General features: G+C 42.5%; 1 protein-coding gene across 1 annotated transcript; it reads right to left on the reverse strand.

Moving 5' to 3' along the window:
- Positions 1–294: 294 nt before the first annotated feature.
- On the reverse strand, positions 295–16,739 carry PTGES3 (prostaglandin E synthase 3). The gene is made up of 8 exons (XM_059491302.1): positions 16,460–16,739; positions 7,916–8,029; positions 6,448–6,517; positions 5,339–5,437; positions 4,369–4,458; positions 1,969–2,031; positions 1,674–1,698; positions 295–1,143 (listed from the first exon to the last, which is right to left on the reverse strand). Coding segments are annotated over exons 1-8 (483 nt in total). The 5' UTR covers positions 16,462–16,739; the 3' UTR covers positions 295–1,123.
- Between the last annotated feature and the right edge of the window lie 1,009 nt (positions 16,740–17,748).

Genomic DNA, 17,748 nt, shown 5'->3' on the forward strand with positions numbered 1-17,748 from the left:
AATGACCCCTCCTTAAAAGGGGATCCCACCCTGCTGACCCCCCATAGAAGATCCCACCCCATTGACCCCCCCAATAAAGGGGATCCCACCCTACAGAACCCCCAAAAAAGGGGATCCCACCCCACTGAACCCCACAGAAGGGGATCCCCCTCCCCCAAAGAAGAGGATCCCACCCCAAATGCCCTCCCAAAAAAGGGGATCCCACCCCATGAACCCCAAAAAAGGGGATCCCCCCCCATTTTTCCCCCCCCGGCGCTGAGGAATGCACAGGCCCAGGCCGAAGGGAGAGCCAGGGAGTCTTCAACAGTTTATTAGAAAGAATGCAGACATTAAAAAAATCCCAGCTGCTCTGAACAGAAATTGAGGTTTTTCAGCCCGGTTCCACGGTCCTGTCACTTGCTGCCAAACCCACAGTGCAAATACGATTTTGGTCTAAAATGTACAGATTGACAAGCAACAATGTACAGCCAACTCGCACCCCGGGCGAGGAGGAGGAGGAGGAAGAGGTGGAGAAAGGTTTGGGGGGGGTCACACCACGGGATCAAGGGGTTCCAACACCAAAAACCAGGAAAATTTGGAAGTTTTTTGTTTTTAAAATGAACTTTTTGTTGTTAATAGGAACAGGAGGGGATGTGCCTCGCCCTGCTGGATTTTATTTTTGTTTTTTGGGGGAGCCAATGATAAAAGAACTTTTAAATTTTGTGGTTTTGTTCCCAGGATAAATGGACAAAAAAGGGGAAAAAAAAACTCATTTAAACATCTCATTGTTAATTCAGTGTTTTCCCATTGTAATTGGAGGCTCTGTAAACTTTATTGCAACTCTTCTCAATTGATTACCTACACCTCAATTGGGTTGGTTTGATGGTTTTTTATCTTTCTTTATCTTTTTTTTGGAAGTTTGGAAAACTTTTCATGCAGAACTGTTATTGCCTCTCGTGGCTTTGAGACCGCCCCGTGCCATGGGACACACCTACCATCAGTGAAAGCCATTTAAAATGGACTGAAAATGGGTTAAAGGATGCAGGATCTCCCTTTAGGGCTTATCAACTCAGGAATTCTTATCTCAATTATGAAATGTTGTGATGAACTTCTTTCCCCAAAACCCTGAAGACGACACTTTGCCTTACTCCAGATCTGGCATTTCTAGAAATGAAAAAAAATAAAAGAGAATTAATTGTTTTAGGGTTGTTTTGTGGGTTTTTATTTGTTGCTTGGTTGGTTTTTAAAAGCTCTCAGGGCATTTTTATGTCACAAGGGACATGAGCAAGATGACCTGGCCTCCAATCAATTTTGGGGAATAATAATAAATTAAATAATGAATAAATTAAAGAAGATACTAAGATGGGATATCGCGATACATTCATTAAGTAAATTTTAAAAGAATAATTTTATAATCATTTTCTAATAATAAATAATGGAATATTAGGAGGAATTAAATAAAATAATAATACAATAATAACAAAAGAAATGCATTAAAAAGAAATAAATTAAAGAAAATATCAGGATGCTGCACGTACTGCTCCTAAAGCCAAAGCCTGGGAAGGTCAAACTGGGATTTGGGGCTTTCCCAGATTAGATTTGTCTGGCTTTAGCTGGTGGACAGGATGAAGAACATCTGCCCTTCAGCAGGTGTGTGAGGAGAAAATAACAAAAAACAACAAAAACCAACTTACTTTCATCATCACTGTCTGGTGAGTCCTGGAAAGGAGAATAAACAATCTTTAAGTGGAGCAGACAGCTCTCATCCCACCAGCAAACATTCCCAAATCTGCTCCCAAATCTATTCCCAAATCTGCTCCCAAATCTGAATTTTGAGGAATTTACTGAGCTCAGTTTGGCCTCACTGCACAGAGAAGAGGGAAAGGGTCTCCCCAGCTGGTATCACAAATTTTGGGTTTATTTTTGCCTTTTTTGGTGCTCAGGGTGAGTGCAGCACTCCTGAGGTGTCACCACACCAAACATACTCACATCATCTGCCCCATCTACTTCTGGCAAGTCTACGTCGTCGTCTCCTCCCATGTTGTTCATCATCTGCTCAGAGACACAAAAATCACATTTTGGGGTGAAACCAACCCCAATTCCACCCTAAACAATCCTAAATCATCACCCCCCCTTATTATAACAGATCAGTTGCACCCATGCAGGAATTACAAAGCACAAAAACCTCGGAATTATTGCTAAAACTCCAAAAATTTCTCATTCCTTGTTGTTATTATCTTCTTAAAGAGTCCATACCTTCTGGCTGCTCTTCTCTGGTCCATGCTGTGCAGCTCCTCATGGTTTCACAGGGGCTCCTCCAGGGCTCTCAGCCCACCCCTTTTATCCCAGTTATCTTTACTGCTGCCCAACCAAGGATGTGGCAGCTGTGGCTCATTTAGAATAGCTGGGACCCACTGAGCCAATGCCCAGGACTCTCAGTACATTTCCCCCTTTTTCTATTAGTAACACATATATTCAAATACAATCTAGATATTGTATTTGCATAACTGCACATCTCCCAGGCATTTCCCCCTTTTTCTATTAGTAACACATATATTCAAATACAATCTAGATATTCACTAGGACTCCTACTACATTTCCCCCCTTTTCTATTCAAATACAATAGAGATTTTCAAACACAATATATTAATTTCTTTACAATACATGTTTTATCCTGAGACTCAAAGGCCTTGTACAACACACACAGCTTCTTGCTCAAAGGCCATTTCTGACAGCTCCTGGCTGCCACAGCTCCTTGATTCAACAGCTGTGTTCTTCTGCTTAACTTCCACAGCTCCCAGGCTGCTACAGCTCTGCAGGCTGCAGAACTGCACAGCTCCCAGGCTGCAGAACTGCACAGCTCCCAGGCTGCATGTTCCTCCATCACGTCGGGGTCACCAGTTGCTGCATTCTTATTGTTATTACCGTATTTCTGGAGTCCCATACTGTTGTTGTTATATTCTTAAAGCCCATACCTTCTCGCTGGTTTTCTACCATGCAGTTCTTCTCTCTAGCACAGCTCCTCATGGTTTCACAGGGGCTCCTCCAGGGCTCTCAACCCACCCCTTTTATCCCAGCCATCTTTACCAGCCACAGCTGCTGCCCAACCAAGACTTGGTAGCTGTGGCTCATTTAGAATAGCTGGGACCCACTGAGCCAATACACAGGACTCTCAGTACATTTCCCCCTTTTTCTATTAGTAACACATATATTCAAATACAATCTAGATATTGTATTTGCATAACTGCACAGCTCCCAGGCTGCATTTTTCCTCCATCACGTCGGGGTCACCAATTGTTACACTCTTATTGTTATTATCGTATTTCTAGAGTCCCATACTGCTGTTATTATATTCCTAAAGTCCCATACTGCTGTTATTATATTCCTAAAGTCCCATACTGCTGTTATTATATTCCTAAAGTCCCATACTGTTGTTATTATATTCCTAAAGTCCCATACTGCTGTTATTATATTCCTAAAGTCCCATACTGCTGTTATTATATTCCTAAAGTCCCATACTGCTGTTATTATATTCCTAAAGTCCATACCTTCCAGCTGGTTTTCTACCATGCCGTGTGCAGTCCCTCATGGTTTCACAGGGGCTCCTCCAGGGCTCTCAGCCCACCCCTTTAATCCCAGCTATCCCAACCAAGGACTTGGCAGCTGGGACTCATTTAGAACAGCCAGGACCCACTGAGCCAATGCACAGAATTCTCACTTACTGGAATAAGGCTCCCAATATTACCAGTTAGATTGTGCCTGGGCCAGTCTGGCCCTCGCTGCTGGGCCAAAGGCAGCAACTGTGGTGTGTCACCCCAGAGATACCTTGGCTTGCTGGAGATTGCAGCTGGGCACTGAACAAGTCCAGGCTTGTTGGAACCCCGTTTACCTCAGGAGGAATACCTTCAGGCGATGGTGAAGAGAAAAAGGATGGATTCTGCTGGAGGGTTTAATGTCCAGAGGTTTATTCCATGGTTGCAGAGGTCTGAACGTGAGCAACTGCTCCAACAGAATCTTGACTGTATGGTCTGATTCACCTTTTAAGCTCAGGGACAGGGGGAGGGGAGGTACAGGTGAGCCACCAACCAGGTGAGAGGGGCGGGGTCTCAGGGGAAGATGACACCCAGACAGGCCAATGACCTCTGGGCATGAGGGGCATCCTTTGAACTTGACCAACCACACGACGCCTTGCTGGAATGTTAAACCTGATTGACAGAACTCAGCATGGGGGCAAGGGGGAAAGGACAGAGGTACAGGCACACCTGGGGAAGTGACCTGGAAGTCCAAAATGGGACATCACAGCACACCACAACACTCAGCACATTTCAGCTGTTGGGTTCTTACTGCTGTTCGAACAATACAAATGTTCAGGCCCCCACTATTGCTCACCTCAGAAAAACGATCGAAGTTGGACATGTCTTCATCTGAATCATCCTCCCAGTCTTTCCAGTTGTTGAAGTCCACGCTGAGCCAGTTGAGCTGGAGTTGTTTCAGGACAAGGAATTATTTATTTCAGGACAAGGAATTGTTTCAGGACAAGGAATTATTTCAGGACAAGGAATTGTTTCAGGACAAGGAATTGTTTCAGGACAAGGAATTATTTCAGGACAAGGAATTATTTATTTCAGGACAAGGAATTATTTCAGGACAAGGAAATGTGTGGCTGTCACTTAGAACAGGTTAACCAGAGCTGCTGTGGGATCAGGAGCAGGAAAACTGACCTAAAATTGCTCCAGAATTTGAACATGACCCAAATATTCACTAAATATGATATAAAATATATTTTTTAAATATACATATTTATATATATATAATATATATTTAAAATATAATTATATTTTTAAAAATATATATTATTAATTAAACATAAATATATATTATATTTATTTAATTATATAAATTAACTTATATTTAATTTAATTAATTTAATTAAATAAATATAACATATAACTAATTATATATAAATATATAAATTATATATATATGTATGATTTTATGTATATTATATATAATATATTGTATATTATATATTAACTATATAAATTAATTATATATATTAACTATATATAAATGTATATTTATATATTTTATATAAATATATAAAATATATTAATTATATATAAATATATAAATACATTATATTAAAATATATACATTTTATATATTTATATATAGATTACCATAATTAATATTATATTATTTTATATATTATTTATAATATAAATATATAATATTAATGATATATATTACATATTATTATATACATATTTTATATATTATAAATAAAATATAAAATAAAAGAAAAGATAATATAAAATTAAATAGTTTTTAATTTTTAAAAAATGAAATTAAAACCCACCTTTGCCCTCTCTTTTGTTAACCTTGGCCATGCCTGACCAGATTCTCCTTTTCGTAAACAGCACAAGATGGATCTGTCTGTTCTTTTATGCTTTGATTCCTGAAAAAAATATTAAAAATCTTTTATCTTTTATTAAAATATCCTTCCTTTATCTGCACCTCTCCCCTTATTCCTTGTACCCCCTGGAGAAACTTTCTTGGATCTGATTTGGAACTTTTATGTAAGGAATATAATTCTATATATTCTTATTTTTATGGAATAACATCTTGAGAGCAGCCTAAAAAACTGATATTTTTTAGGACCTCAGTTCTAAGGAATGTAATTTTATATATTCTTATTTTTAAGGAATAAAATCTTGAGAGCAGCCTAAAAAACTGATATTTTTTAGGATCTCAGTTCTAAGGAATGTAATTTTATATATTGTTATTTTTAAGGAATAAAATCTTGAGAGCAGCCTAAAAAACTGGTATTTTTTAGGACCTCAGTTCTAAGGAATGTAATTTTATATATTGTTATTTTTAAGGAATAAAATCTTGAGAGCAGCCTAAAAAACTGATATTTTTTAGGATCTCAAAACTAAGGAATAGAATTTTATATATTTCTTATTTTTAAGGAATAACATCTTGAGAGCAGCCTAAAAAACTGGTATTTTTTAGGACCTCAGTTCTAAGGAATGTAATTTTATATATTGTTATTTTTAAGGAATAAAATCTTGAGAGCAGCCTAAAAAACTGATATTTTTTAGCATCTCAAAACTAAGGAATATAATTTTATATATTCTTATTTTTATGGAATAACATCTTGAGAGCATCCTAAAAAACTGATATTTTTTAGGATCTCAAAACTAAGGAATATAATTTTATATATTCTTATTTTTAAGGAATAAAATCTTAAGAGCAGCCTAAAAAACTGATATTTTTTAGGATCTCAAAACTAAGATTTGGTTTGGGTTGGAAATGAAATTAAAACCCAAATTGGAATGATATTAAAACCCAAATTCCAAATTCCTGCCACCTTCCACCGGGCCAAAATGGCATTGAATAATTTTAAAAAAATGGAATATTTGCAATTTCTCTGGACAAACATCAAGAATTCAGGAGGATACTCACATTTGGATCGATATTATTAAAAAGATCGATTTCATTTAAATGTTTAAAGTTATCACTTCCTCCAAGACAACTGCAAGAGAAAAAGAAATCAGAATTTAGCTCCAAAATAAATCAGTATTTAGCCCCAAAATAAATCAGTATTAAACCAAATAAATAAATATTTAACCCAAGAAATATTAAACCAAATAAATCAATATTTAACTCCAAAATAAATCAGAATTTCGCCCCAAAATAAACCAATATTTAGCCTCAAAAATAAATCAATATTTAACGCCAAAAAATCAATATTTAGCTCAAAAAAAAAATCAGTATTTAGCCCCAAAATAAATTATTTAACCCCAAAATAAATCAGTATTTAGCCCAAAATAAATCAGAATTTAGCCCCAAAATAAATCAATATTTAACCCCAAAACAGATCAGTATTAAACCAAATACATATTTAACCCAATAAATATTAAACCAAATAAATCAATATTTTATCCCAAAATAAATCAGTATTTAGTCCCAAAATAAATTGTTTAGCTCCAAAATAAATCAATATTTAACCCCAAAATAAATCAGAATTTAGCCCCAAAATAAATCAGAATTTAGCATCAAAATAAATCAGTATTAAACCAAATAAATATTTAACCCAATAAATAATATTTAAATTTATTGGGTTAAATAAATATTTAACCCAAATAAATAAATATTTAACCCAATAAATATTAAACCAAATAAATCAATATTTAACCCCAAAATAAATCAGAATTTAGCCGCAAAATAAATTATTTAGCTCCAAAATAAATCAGAATTTAGCCCCAAAAAAATAATATTTAACCCCAAAATAAATCAGAATTTAGCCTCAAAATAAATCAATATTTAACCCCAAAATAAATCAGAATTTAGCCCCAAAAATCAGAATTTAGCCCCAAAATAAGTCAATATTTAACCCCAAAAATAATATTTAACCCCAAAATAAATCCGAATTTAGCCCCAAAATAAATCAATATTTAACCCCAAAACAAATCGGAATTTAGCCCCAAAAAATCAGAATTTAGCCCCAAAATAAATCAATATTTAACCCCAAAAAATTAATATTTAACCCCAAAATAAATCCGAATTTAGCCCCAAAATAAATCAATATTTAACCCCAAAACAAATCACAATTTAGCCCCAAAAAATCAGAATTTAGCCCCAAAATAAATCAATATTTAACCCCAAAAAATTAATATTTTACCCCAAAATAAATCCGAATTTAGCCCCAAAATAAATCAGAATTTAGCCCCAAAATAAATCAGAATTTAGCCCCAAAAAATCAGAATTTAGCGCCAAAATAAGTCAATATTTAACCCCAAAAATAATATTTAACCCCAAAATAAATCCGAATTTAGCCCCAAAATAAATCAATATTTAACCCCAAAACAAATCCCAATTTAGCCCCAAAATAAATCAATATTTTGCCGGTTTTTGTGCCTGAATTGCTGACCTGAAGGTGAGTTTGGACTTTTCAAAATTGACATTTACATCTTTGCTGTCCTCCACACAGAACTCCACGAACACGTAATCCCTCCGGTCGTACCACTTGGCAGAGGCAGGCTGCCTGTGGGCCACAAAAATATTAATTTTTAATTAAAAATTTAATAAAAATTATCATTTCTGCAATTCAAATCTGCATTTTGAGGTTACTGCGTTGTTGTTTAAAGAGGATTTGAGTTGGAAAGAGAAAGATGGAATAAAAAAGATGTATTTGGAAGAAACAGAGGAGATGGAATAAAAAAATTATTTATTTGGAATAAGTCACACAAAGAGTTAAAACCTAAATGGCTTAATTAATTAATTTATTATTTAATTTATTTAAGGGATTCTGAATTCAGCCTCAAGTTTCAGCTGTTCCAGGGGTGCAAACCTCAGAGCAGCATTTCAGGGAATGTTCATTGAGAAATATCCCATTAATCAATTTATTTATTTTATTTAATTTATTTAATTTATTTAATTTATTATTATTATAATTTAATTAATTTTCCCCAATATACCATTATTTATTTATTCCTTAATTTATTACTATTATTTAATTATTTTCTCCCAATATCCCATTACTCAAATTATTTATTTTATTTAATTTATTATTATTTAATTAATTTCTCCCAATATCCCATTATTTATTTATTTTATTTATTATCTAATTTATTATTATTTAATTAATTTCTGCCAATACCTCATTATTAAATTTATTTTATTTAATATTTAATTTATCATTATTATTTAAATAATTTCTGCCAATACCACATTATTCAATTCTAATTTTATTTATTTAATTTCTCCTAATATTCCATTATTTATTATTATAAAATTATTATTTTTTAATTTACTTAATGAATGTATCACAATATCCTATCTCAGTATCTTCTTTTATTTATTTATTATTTGATTTATTTAAATTATTATTATTTAATTTATCCCAATATCCCATTATTTAATTAATTTATTATTGTATTATTATGTTTAATTTCTCCTAATATTCCATTATTATAAAATTATTATTATAAAATAATAATTATTATTATTACTATTATTGTTGTTATTTAATTTACTTAATGAATGTATCACAATATCCCATCTTAGTATCTTCTTTAATTTAGTTATTATTGAATTTATTGAATTTATTATTATTATTTAATTAATTTCTCCCAATATCCCAGTTTGGGGCACTTGGGACCCTGGCCCAGCTCTGTTGGTGACAGAAATCTCGGTGTCCCTGCCTGGGTGACACCGCGACGGGTGGGGACAACAATTGCCAGCTCTCAATGGGGACGTGGAGAGAGGGGGACAGGGGGACATGGGGACAGGGGGACATGGAGAGATGGGGACGTGGAGAGAGGGGGACGTGGAGAGATGGGGACAGGGGGACATGGGGACAGGGGGAATTGGGGACATGGAGAGATGGGGACGTGGGGAGATGGAGAGATGGGGACGTGGAGAGAGGGGGAATTGGGGACATGGGGACATGGAGAGATGGAGAGAGGGGGACATGGAGAGATGGGGACATGGGGAGATGGGGAATTGGGGACATGGGGACATGGAGAGAGGGGGACATGGAGAGATGGGGACAGGGGGACATGGAGACATGGAGAGATGGGGAATTGGGGACATGGAGAGATGGAGAGAGTGGGACATGGAGAGATGGGGACGTGGGGAGATGGAGAGATGGGGACATGGAGAGAGGGGGACATGGAGAGAGGGGGAATTGGGGACATGGGGACATGGAGAGATGGGGACATGGGGAGATGGAGAGATGGGGACATGGAGAGAGGGGGAATTGGGGACAGGGGGACATGGAGAGATGGAGAGAGGGGGACATGGAGAGATGGAGAGAGGGGGACATGGGGAGATGGGGACATGGAGAGAGGGGGAATTGGGGACAGGGGGACATGGAGACATGGGGACATGGGGACATGGAGAGAGGGGGAATTGGGGACATGGCGAGATGGGGAATTGGGGACATGGGGACATGGAGACATGGGGACATGGAGAGATGGGGACATGGAGAGATGGGGACATGGGGAGTTGGGGACGTGGGGAGATGGGACATGGAGAGATGGAGACATGGGGACATGGACAGATGGGACATGGGGACATGGAGAGGGGGACATGGAGAGATGGAGAGAGGGGGACATGGGGAGATGGGGACATGGAGAGAGGGGGAATTGGGGACGTGGAGAGAGGGGGACATGGGGACATAGAGAGGGGGGACATGGAGAGAGGGGGACATGGAGAGAGGGGGATGTGGGGACATGGAGAGAAGGGGACATGGAGAGAGGGGGAATTGGGGACATGGAGAGATGGGGACATGGGGAGATGGGGACATGGAGAGATGGAGAGATGGGGACATGGAGAGAGGGGGACATGGAGAGAGGGGGAATTGGGGACATGGAGAGGGGGGGAACTGGGGACATGGAGACATGGAGACATCTCCAGCCTGCCCAGGGAGGAGATTCCATCCCAGCTGGGACCTCGGCAGCGCCAACGGGATCGGGGATTTGAGGCACCAACAGAACTCTGAGTGGTCCCAGAACCTCACTCGGCTCACACATCCAAGCTGCAGAGCACAGGGATCCCAAACAAGTCTGACTCGGCCAAAATTCACATTTTTGAACCTTCATCTGTGCTGTTTTCCTGGGAATTCACCCCAAGACCTGTGACCTCAGCAGCTCCAACGGGATCAGGGATTTGAGGCACCAAGAGAACTCTGAGTGGTCTCAGAAATCCCACTCAGCTCACATGTGTAAGTTGGACAGCAGTGAGATCCCATGTAAGTTTTATTCAGCCATAATTCACATTTCTGAACCTAAACCTGACCTGCTTTCCTGGGAATTCACCCCAAGACCTCAGCAGCTCCAACGGGATCAGGGATTTTGAGGCACCAAGAGAACTCTTGAGTGGTCCCAAAAATCCCATTCAGCTGACACTGGACAGCAGCAAGATCCCAGATGAGTTTTACTCATCCATAATTCACATTTTTGAACCCGAACCTGCCCTGCTTTCCTGGGAATTCACCCTGAGAATGCTCAGAACCCGTGACCTCAGCAGCTCCACCAGGATTGGGGATTTGAGGCACCAACAACTCAAGAATGGTCCCAGAAGCCCCACTCAGCTATGTCTGAGCTGGACTGCAGAGAGATCCCAGATAAGTTTTACTCAGCCATAATTCACATTTTTGAACCTTTATCTGTGTTGCTTTCCTGGGAATTCACCCCAAGACACTCTGTGACCTCAGCAGCTCCACCAGGATCAGGGATTTGAGGCACCAGCAAAACTCAGCACTCCCAGAAATCCCATTCAGCTCACGCAGCTGAGCTGGACAGCAGCAAGATCCCACATAAGTTTTACTCAACCATAATTCAGATTTCTGAACCTAAAACTGTGCTGCTTTCCTGGGAATTCACCCTGTGACCTCAGTAGCTCCACCATGATCAGGGATTTGAGGCACCAACAGAACTCAGAGAGCTCCCAGAAATCCCACTCAGCTCCCATGTCCAAGCTGGACAGCAGCAAGATCCCAGATGAGTTTTACTCATCCATAATTCTGTTTCCAGGTTTCTGGAACCTAATTTTCCTAATTCCAGGTTTCTGAACCCAAACCTGCCGTGCTTCCCTGGGAATTCACCCTGAGAGTTCTCAGAACCTGTGACCTCCTAGAAATCCCATTCAGCTCAAGGTTACACACACAGATCCGAGCTGGACAGCAGCAAGATCCCAGAGGAGTTTTACTCAGCCATAACTCTGGTTCCAGGTTTCTGGAACCTAATTTTCCTAATTCCAGGTTTCTGAACCTAAACCTGCCCTGTTTTCCTGGGAATTCACCCCAAGACACTTGGTGACCTCAGGAGCTCCACCAGGAATTTGAGGCAGCAACAGAACTGACAGCAATCCCAGAAATTCCCACTCAGCTCACAGGTCAGAGCTCCAGAGCAGAGATCCCAGATGAGTCTGACTCTGCCATAATTCTGGTTCCAGGTTTCAGGAACTTAATTTTCATAATTCCAAGTTTCTGAACCTAAACCTGCCCTGCTTTCCTGGGAATTCACCCCAAGACCCGTGACCTCAGCAGCTCCACCAGGATCAGGGATTTGAGGCACCAAGAGAACTCTCAGAGCTCCCAGAAATTCCCACTCAGCTCTCACATCCAAGCTGGACAGCAGCACGGTCCCAGATGAGTTTTACTCAGCCATAATTCACATTTCTGAACCTAAAACTGTGCTGTTTTCCTGGAAATTCACCCCAAGATCCATGACCTCAGCAGCTCCACCAGGATCAGGGATTTGAGGCACCAAGAGAACTCACAGGGCTCCCAAAAATCCCCATTCAGCTGACATGTGTAAGTTGGACAGCAGAAAGATCCCTCCCTGGTGAGTTTTTTTATTTGGCCATAATTCCCATTTCTGAACCTAAAACTGTGCTGCTCTCCTGGGAATTCACCCTGAGACCCGTGACCTCAGCAGCTCCTCCAGGATTGGGGATTTGAGGCACCAACAGAACTCACAGCAATCCCATATCTGAGCTGCAGAGCAGAGAGATCCCAGATGAGTTTTACTCTGCCATAATTCTGGTTCCAGGTTTCAGGAACTTAATTTTCCCAATTCCAAATTTCTGACCCTAAACCTGCCCTGCTTTCCTGGGAATTCACCCTGAGAGTGCTCAGAACCTGTGACCTCCCAAAAATCCCACTCCAGGCTACACACACACATCCAAGATGCAGAGCAGAGAGATCCCAGATGAGTTTTACTCTGCCATAATTCAGATTTCTGAACCCAAACCTGCCCTGCTTCCCTGGGAATTCACCCCAAGACACTCTGTGACCTCAGCAGCTCCACCAGGATCAGGGATTTGAGGCACCAACAGAACTCACAGCAATCCCAGAAATTCCCACTCAGCTCACACGTCCAAACTGCAAAGCAGAGAGATCCCAGATCTCTGCCATAATTCTGGTTCCAGGTTTCTGGAACTTAATTTTCCCAATTTCAGATTTCTGACCCCAAACCTGCCCTGCTCTCCTGGGAATTCACCCCGAGAGCACCCAGAACGTGCTGAAGCTGCCTCTCCTCTTTTATCTCCTTTTCCAATCTCACCCTCCCAAAGGGAGGAGGTGAAACCCTCCCAGTGAGCCCCACCAGGACTCACCAGTTCAAACCAGTAAGGCAGGACCTGCTGGAGAGCTCCTTTTAAATTCTGCCCACACAGAGATTCCCAGGAGAAGGAGCTCACAAGGGGAGCCCTGCACGTGCTCCCAGTGAAAATCTCCAGTTTTAGTGAAAATCTCCTGGTTTGGCACCTTTAGAGCTCCAAAATGCTCATCCAAACCCTGAGGGAGCTCAGCTTGTCAAGGTTATCCAGCACCCATCCATGGGATTTGGGAAAGAAAAGGGAATTTAAATGTTTAAAAGGGAATTTGAAATTGAGGGGATTTCATCTGTCCCATCCACCTGTGATTTTTGGGATTTCTTGAAAGGGAATTTAGAATTTAGAGGATTTCCTCTGTCTCACCCACCTTTGATTTTTGGGACTCCCTAAAAGGGAATTTAGAGGATTTCTTCTGTCCCATCCACCTGTGATTTTGGGGACTTCCTGAAAAGGATTCCCAGGAGAGAAGGAGCTCCCAAGGGGAGCCCTGCATGTGCTCCCAGTGAAAATCTCCTGTTTTAGTGAAATTCTCCTGTTTTAGTGAAATTCTCCTGTTCTGGCACCTGAGGGAGCTCAGCTTGTCAAGGTTATCCAGCACCCATCCATGGGATTTGGGAAAGAAAAGGGAATTTAAATGTTTAAAAGGGAATTTGAAATTGAGGGGATTTCCTCTGTCCCATCCACCTGTGATTTTTGGGATTTCTTGAAAGGGAATTTAGAATTTAGAGGATTCATTCTGTCCCATCCATCTCTGATTTTGGGATTTCCCGAAAGGGAATTTAGAATTTAGAGGATTTCTTCTGCCCATCCACCTGTGATTTTGGGGACTTTCTTCAAAGTAAATTTCGAATTTAGAGGATTTCCTTTGTCCCATCCACCTGTGATTTTGGGGATTTCCTGAAATTAAATTTAGAATTTATGAGATTTCCTTTGTCCCATCCACCTATGATTTTGGGGACTTCTTGAAAAGGAATTTAGAGGATTTCCTTTGTGTTCTCCACCTGTGATTTTGGGGATTTCTTCAAAGTAAATTTAGAATTTAGAGGATTTCCTTTGTCCCATCCACCCGTGATTTTGGGATTTCCTGAAAGGGAATTTAGGGGATTTCTTCTGTCCCATCCACCTGTGATTTTTGAGACTTCTTGAAAGTAAATTTAGAATTTATGAGACTTCCTCTGTCCCATCCACCTTTGATTTTGGGATTTCCTGAAAGGGAATTTAGGGAATTTCCTCTGCCCCATCCACCTGTGATTTTGGGGATTTCTTGAAATTAAATTTAGAATTTAGAGGCTTTTCTCTGCCCCATCCACCTGTGATTTTTGGGATTTCCTGAAAGGGAATTTAGAATTTATGAGATTTCCTGTGTCCCATCCACCTGTGATTTTGGGACATTCTGATGGGAATTGTTATTCCAGCACTGTGGGCCAGGTTCTAGAAGGTTCCCAGCAATGTGGAGGCTCAGCTTCACCACAGAGCCCTCAAGGATTATCCCTGGATAAATTCTGGTTTCTGGGACCACTGGAATCTCAAATTTCCCCATTTGTGGCACTGAGGAAGTTCCCAAACCTCTTTTCATGTTTTCTCTCTATTCTGTGCCTTTGGAATCCCATTTTTATCTCCTGACAGCTTGAGGACATTGCAGAAATCAGGCCCTCAACAAGATTTTCCCCTCCTAGACAGCAATAAAACCTGTTTTACAAAATAATTTTTCCTTTAATTTTTACACATTGAAAATGTGCTTTTTTTTCATCATTAAAAAAGCCTCATTTTAGATTTCAGACCATCCCATGCAGATGCAGTTTCAGGATGATGAAATTTACAGAAATTACACGAAAAAAACTCCAATTTAATCACAGTTTTCTCACTTTCACTCACATTAAGATGAAGCACCTCCACTCTTTAAGGTTTCAGAAGAAAAGTAAAAGCCTGGCTGAGGAAAAGGCACCAAAAACTCAGCAATTAATCCTCAATCACAATTTCTGACAAAACAAAACCTCAGGAATTGCTGCTGCCTCCAATCCTTCAAGCCAGGCATGGAGAGGTCACAAAATCATGGAATGGTTTGGGTTGGGAGGGACCTTGAAGCTCATTCATGTGCAGGGACACCCTCTGGAAAATCCATCCCAGTGCCTCACCACCCTCAGGAAGAGGAATTTTTTATTTTTTTCCCTCAAAATCTGGTTTGAAACCCTTGTTCTGCCACTGGAGCTGCCTGCAGCTTTTCTTTCCCAGCCAGTTTTTCCTCCTCAGTGTTACCCTGGACACACAAAACTCTGCTTGTTCTTGAGGGAACATTCACATCCACCAGAGCTTCGCTTTTGGGTGGCCCTAAATTAAATTCCTTGGAGAATTTTAAATAAAAATATTAATTAAGGAGCATGGGATCCTGCTTGGGGCTTTCTGTGCTTCTCCACCCATTCCTCAGAGGTTTTTTTGCTATTTTTCATGGAATTCTGGAATGGTCTGGGTTGGAAAAAACCTTGAAGCTCATTCAGCCCCCTGCCATGTGCAGGGACACCCTCTGGAAAATCCATCCCAGTGCCTCAGCATCCTCAGAAAGAGGAATTTTTCAATTTTTTCCCCCGAAATCCCATTTAACTTTGCTCTCTGGTGGTTTGTTCTGCCACTGGAGCTGCCTGCAGCTTTTCCTTCCCAGCCAGTTTTTCCTCTTCAGCGTTACCCTGGACACACAAAACTCTGCTTGTTCTCGAAGGGACACTCACATCCACCAGAGCTTTGCTTTTGAGTGGCCCCTAAATTAAATTCCTTGGAGAATTTGAAATAAAAAGATGAATTAAGGAACGCGGGAACCCGCTCGGGATGCACGTGGAGACAAATCCAGCGGCTCACCTGCAGCACCGCGCCTGCCCCGGGGCTTTCCGTGCTTCTCCACCCCTTCCTGAGGGGTTTTTTCGTTATTTCTCCGTTTTTCACGGAATTCTGGAATGGTTTGGGCTGGAAAAAAACCTTCAAGCCCATCCCGTTCCAAGCCCTGGCCTTGGACGCTTTCACGGCCAGCGCAAAAGGCAGGGACGGATTTCAGGGTGAAAATCCCAAGTTTACAAACAGATTTTCTCGCTCTGGATTGTTCCACGCGTTACTTACCGGGAGTTTTGGCCCGGTACCGGTGGGCACCGAGAAAGGCGTGACACCCCCCGAACGCCCCATTATAACCCACAGCGGCACATCCCGCCCCATCCCGGTACACGCGGTAACCGGGCCCACACGGTGACCGGGACAAACCCCCTCAGAGCCCAAGGTCAGCCCGCGCTCGGCGGCGCCGGGGCGGCTCCCGCGGCAGCGCCGGGGCCTGGCGGGGCCTTCCCGCGCCGCTCCCATCCCCGGGCCTCACATGGCGGATGGCGACGGCTCCGGCGGGCGCTCCTGAGGGGGTGCGGAAGGCTCCGGGCGGTGTCGCGGCTCGTGCTTGGGCAGTACCGGGAGGGTTCCGGAGGGAGGGGGGGGGGTTCCGGTGGACGCTCCGGTGGCGGCTCCGGGCGGGCTCGGGGGCTCTGGCGCGGCCTCGCTCCCACAATGCCCCGCGCAGCGCTCGGCCCGTGGTGACGCAGCAAAATCCCCGCGCGCGCCGCCGCCGCCGCCGCCTCCTCCTCCTCCTCTTCCTCCCCTCCCCTCACGGCCCTCCCGCCGCCGCCGAGCGCGCGTGCGCGGGCCCCGAGCGCGCCCCCGCCCCCCCGCGCGCGCCCCCGCCCCGCTGCCCTTCCAGCAGCTTCTGGGCGCGCATGCGTAGTGAGGCGCGGCGACAGCGTGAGCGGGAAGGGAGCCCCTCACTGGGACTCCCCCATTGGGACCACCTCACTGGCACCCCCACGGTGGGAACCCCGGGACCCCCACATTGGGACCCCACCATTGGGACCCCCGACCACTGGGACCCTCCCATTGGGACTCCCCCCATGGGATCCCCCAACTGGGACTCCCAGGACCCCCCCCCAGTTGGGATTCCCCCACTGGGACCCCCGTCATTTGGACCCCCAGGACCCTCCCCACTGGGACCCTCCCATTGGGACCCCCAGAACCCCTCCCCACTGGGACCTCCAGGACCCCTCCCCACTGGGACTCCCCCCCCCCCCCCCATTGGGACCCTCCCATTGGGACCCCCAGGACCCCTCCCCACTGGGACACCCCCATTGGGACCCCCTATGTGGACCCCCAGGACCCCCCCACTTGCCCCACGGGAGCACAGCCCAACCCTGTTGTCCCATCAGGGACTTGTGGGGTGAAAATTCCCCTCTGAACGTCTTTCCTCCAGGCACTTCCAAAGCCTGACCACCTTTTCCATGAGGAAATTCCTTCTCATGTCCATCCTGAACTTCTCCTGGAGGAATTTGGGGCCATTTCCTCTTGTCCTGGTGTCCCCTGAGAGCAGATTTTGATCCCACCTGGCTCCACTCTCCCATCAGGGAGTTTTGGGGTGAAAATTCCCCTCTGAACCTCCTTTCCTCCAGGCAGCTCCAAAGCCTGGCCACCTTTTATTCCTCCTGAAATTCTACCCTGACCCTCTCCTGGAGGAATCTGGGGAGAAGTGCCAGCACAGGGGGACAACAGATAATATATATCATAAAATAATAAATCAGCCTTCTGAAACATATAAATATTGTACATAGTTTTTACTATAAAAAACTA

Source organism: Ammospiza nelsoni, chromosome 32 (assembly GCF_027579445.1).
Source record: "Ammospiza nelsoni isolate bAmmNel1 chromosome 32, bAmmNel1.pri, whole genome shotgun sequence".
Lineage (NCBI taxonomy): Eukaryota > Metazoa > Chordata > Aves > Passeriformes > Passerellidae > Ammospiza > Ammospiza nelsoni.

Coding starts and splice junctions, on each gene's coding strand:
- PTGES3 (XM_059491302.1), bottom strand. Junction 5,438..6,447: donor TTAATAATATCGATCCAAAT/GTGAGTATCCTC, acceptor TATTTTTTTCAG/GAATCAAAGCATAAAAGAAC. Junction 1,144..1,673: donor ACCAGACAGTGATGATGAAA/GTAAGTTGGTTT, acceptor TTTCATTTCTAG/AAATGCCAGATCTGGAGTAA.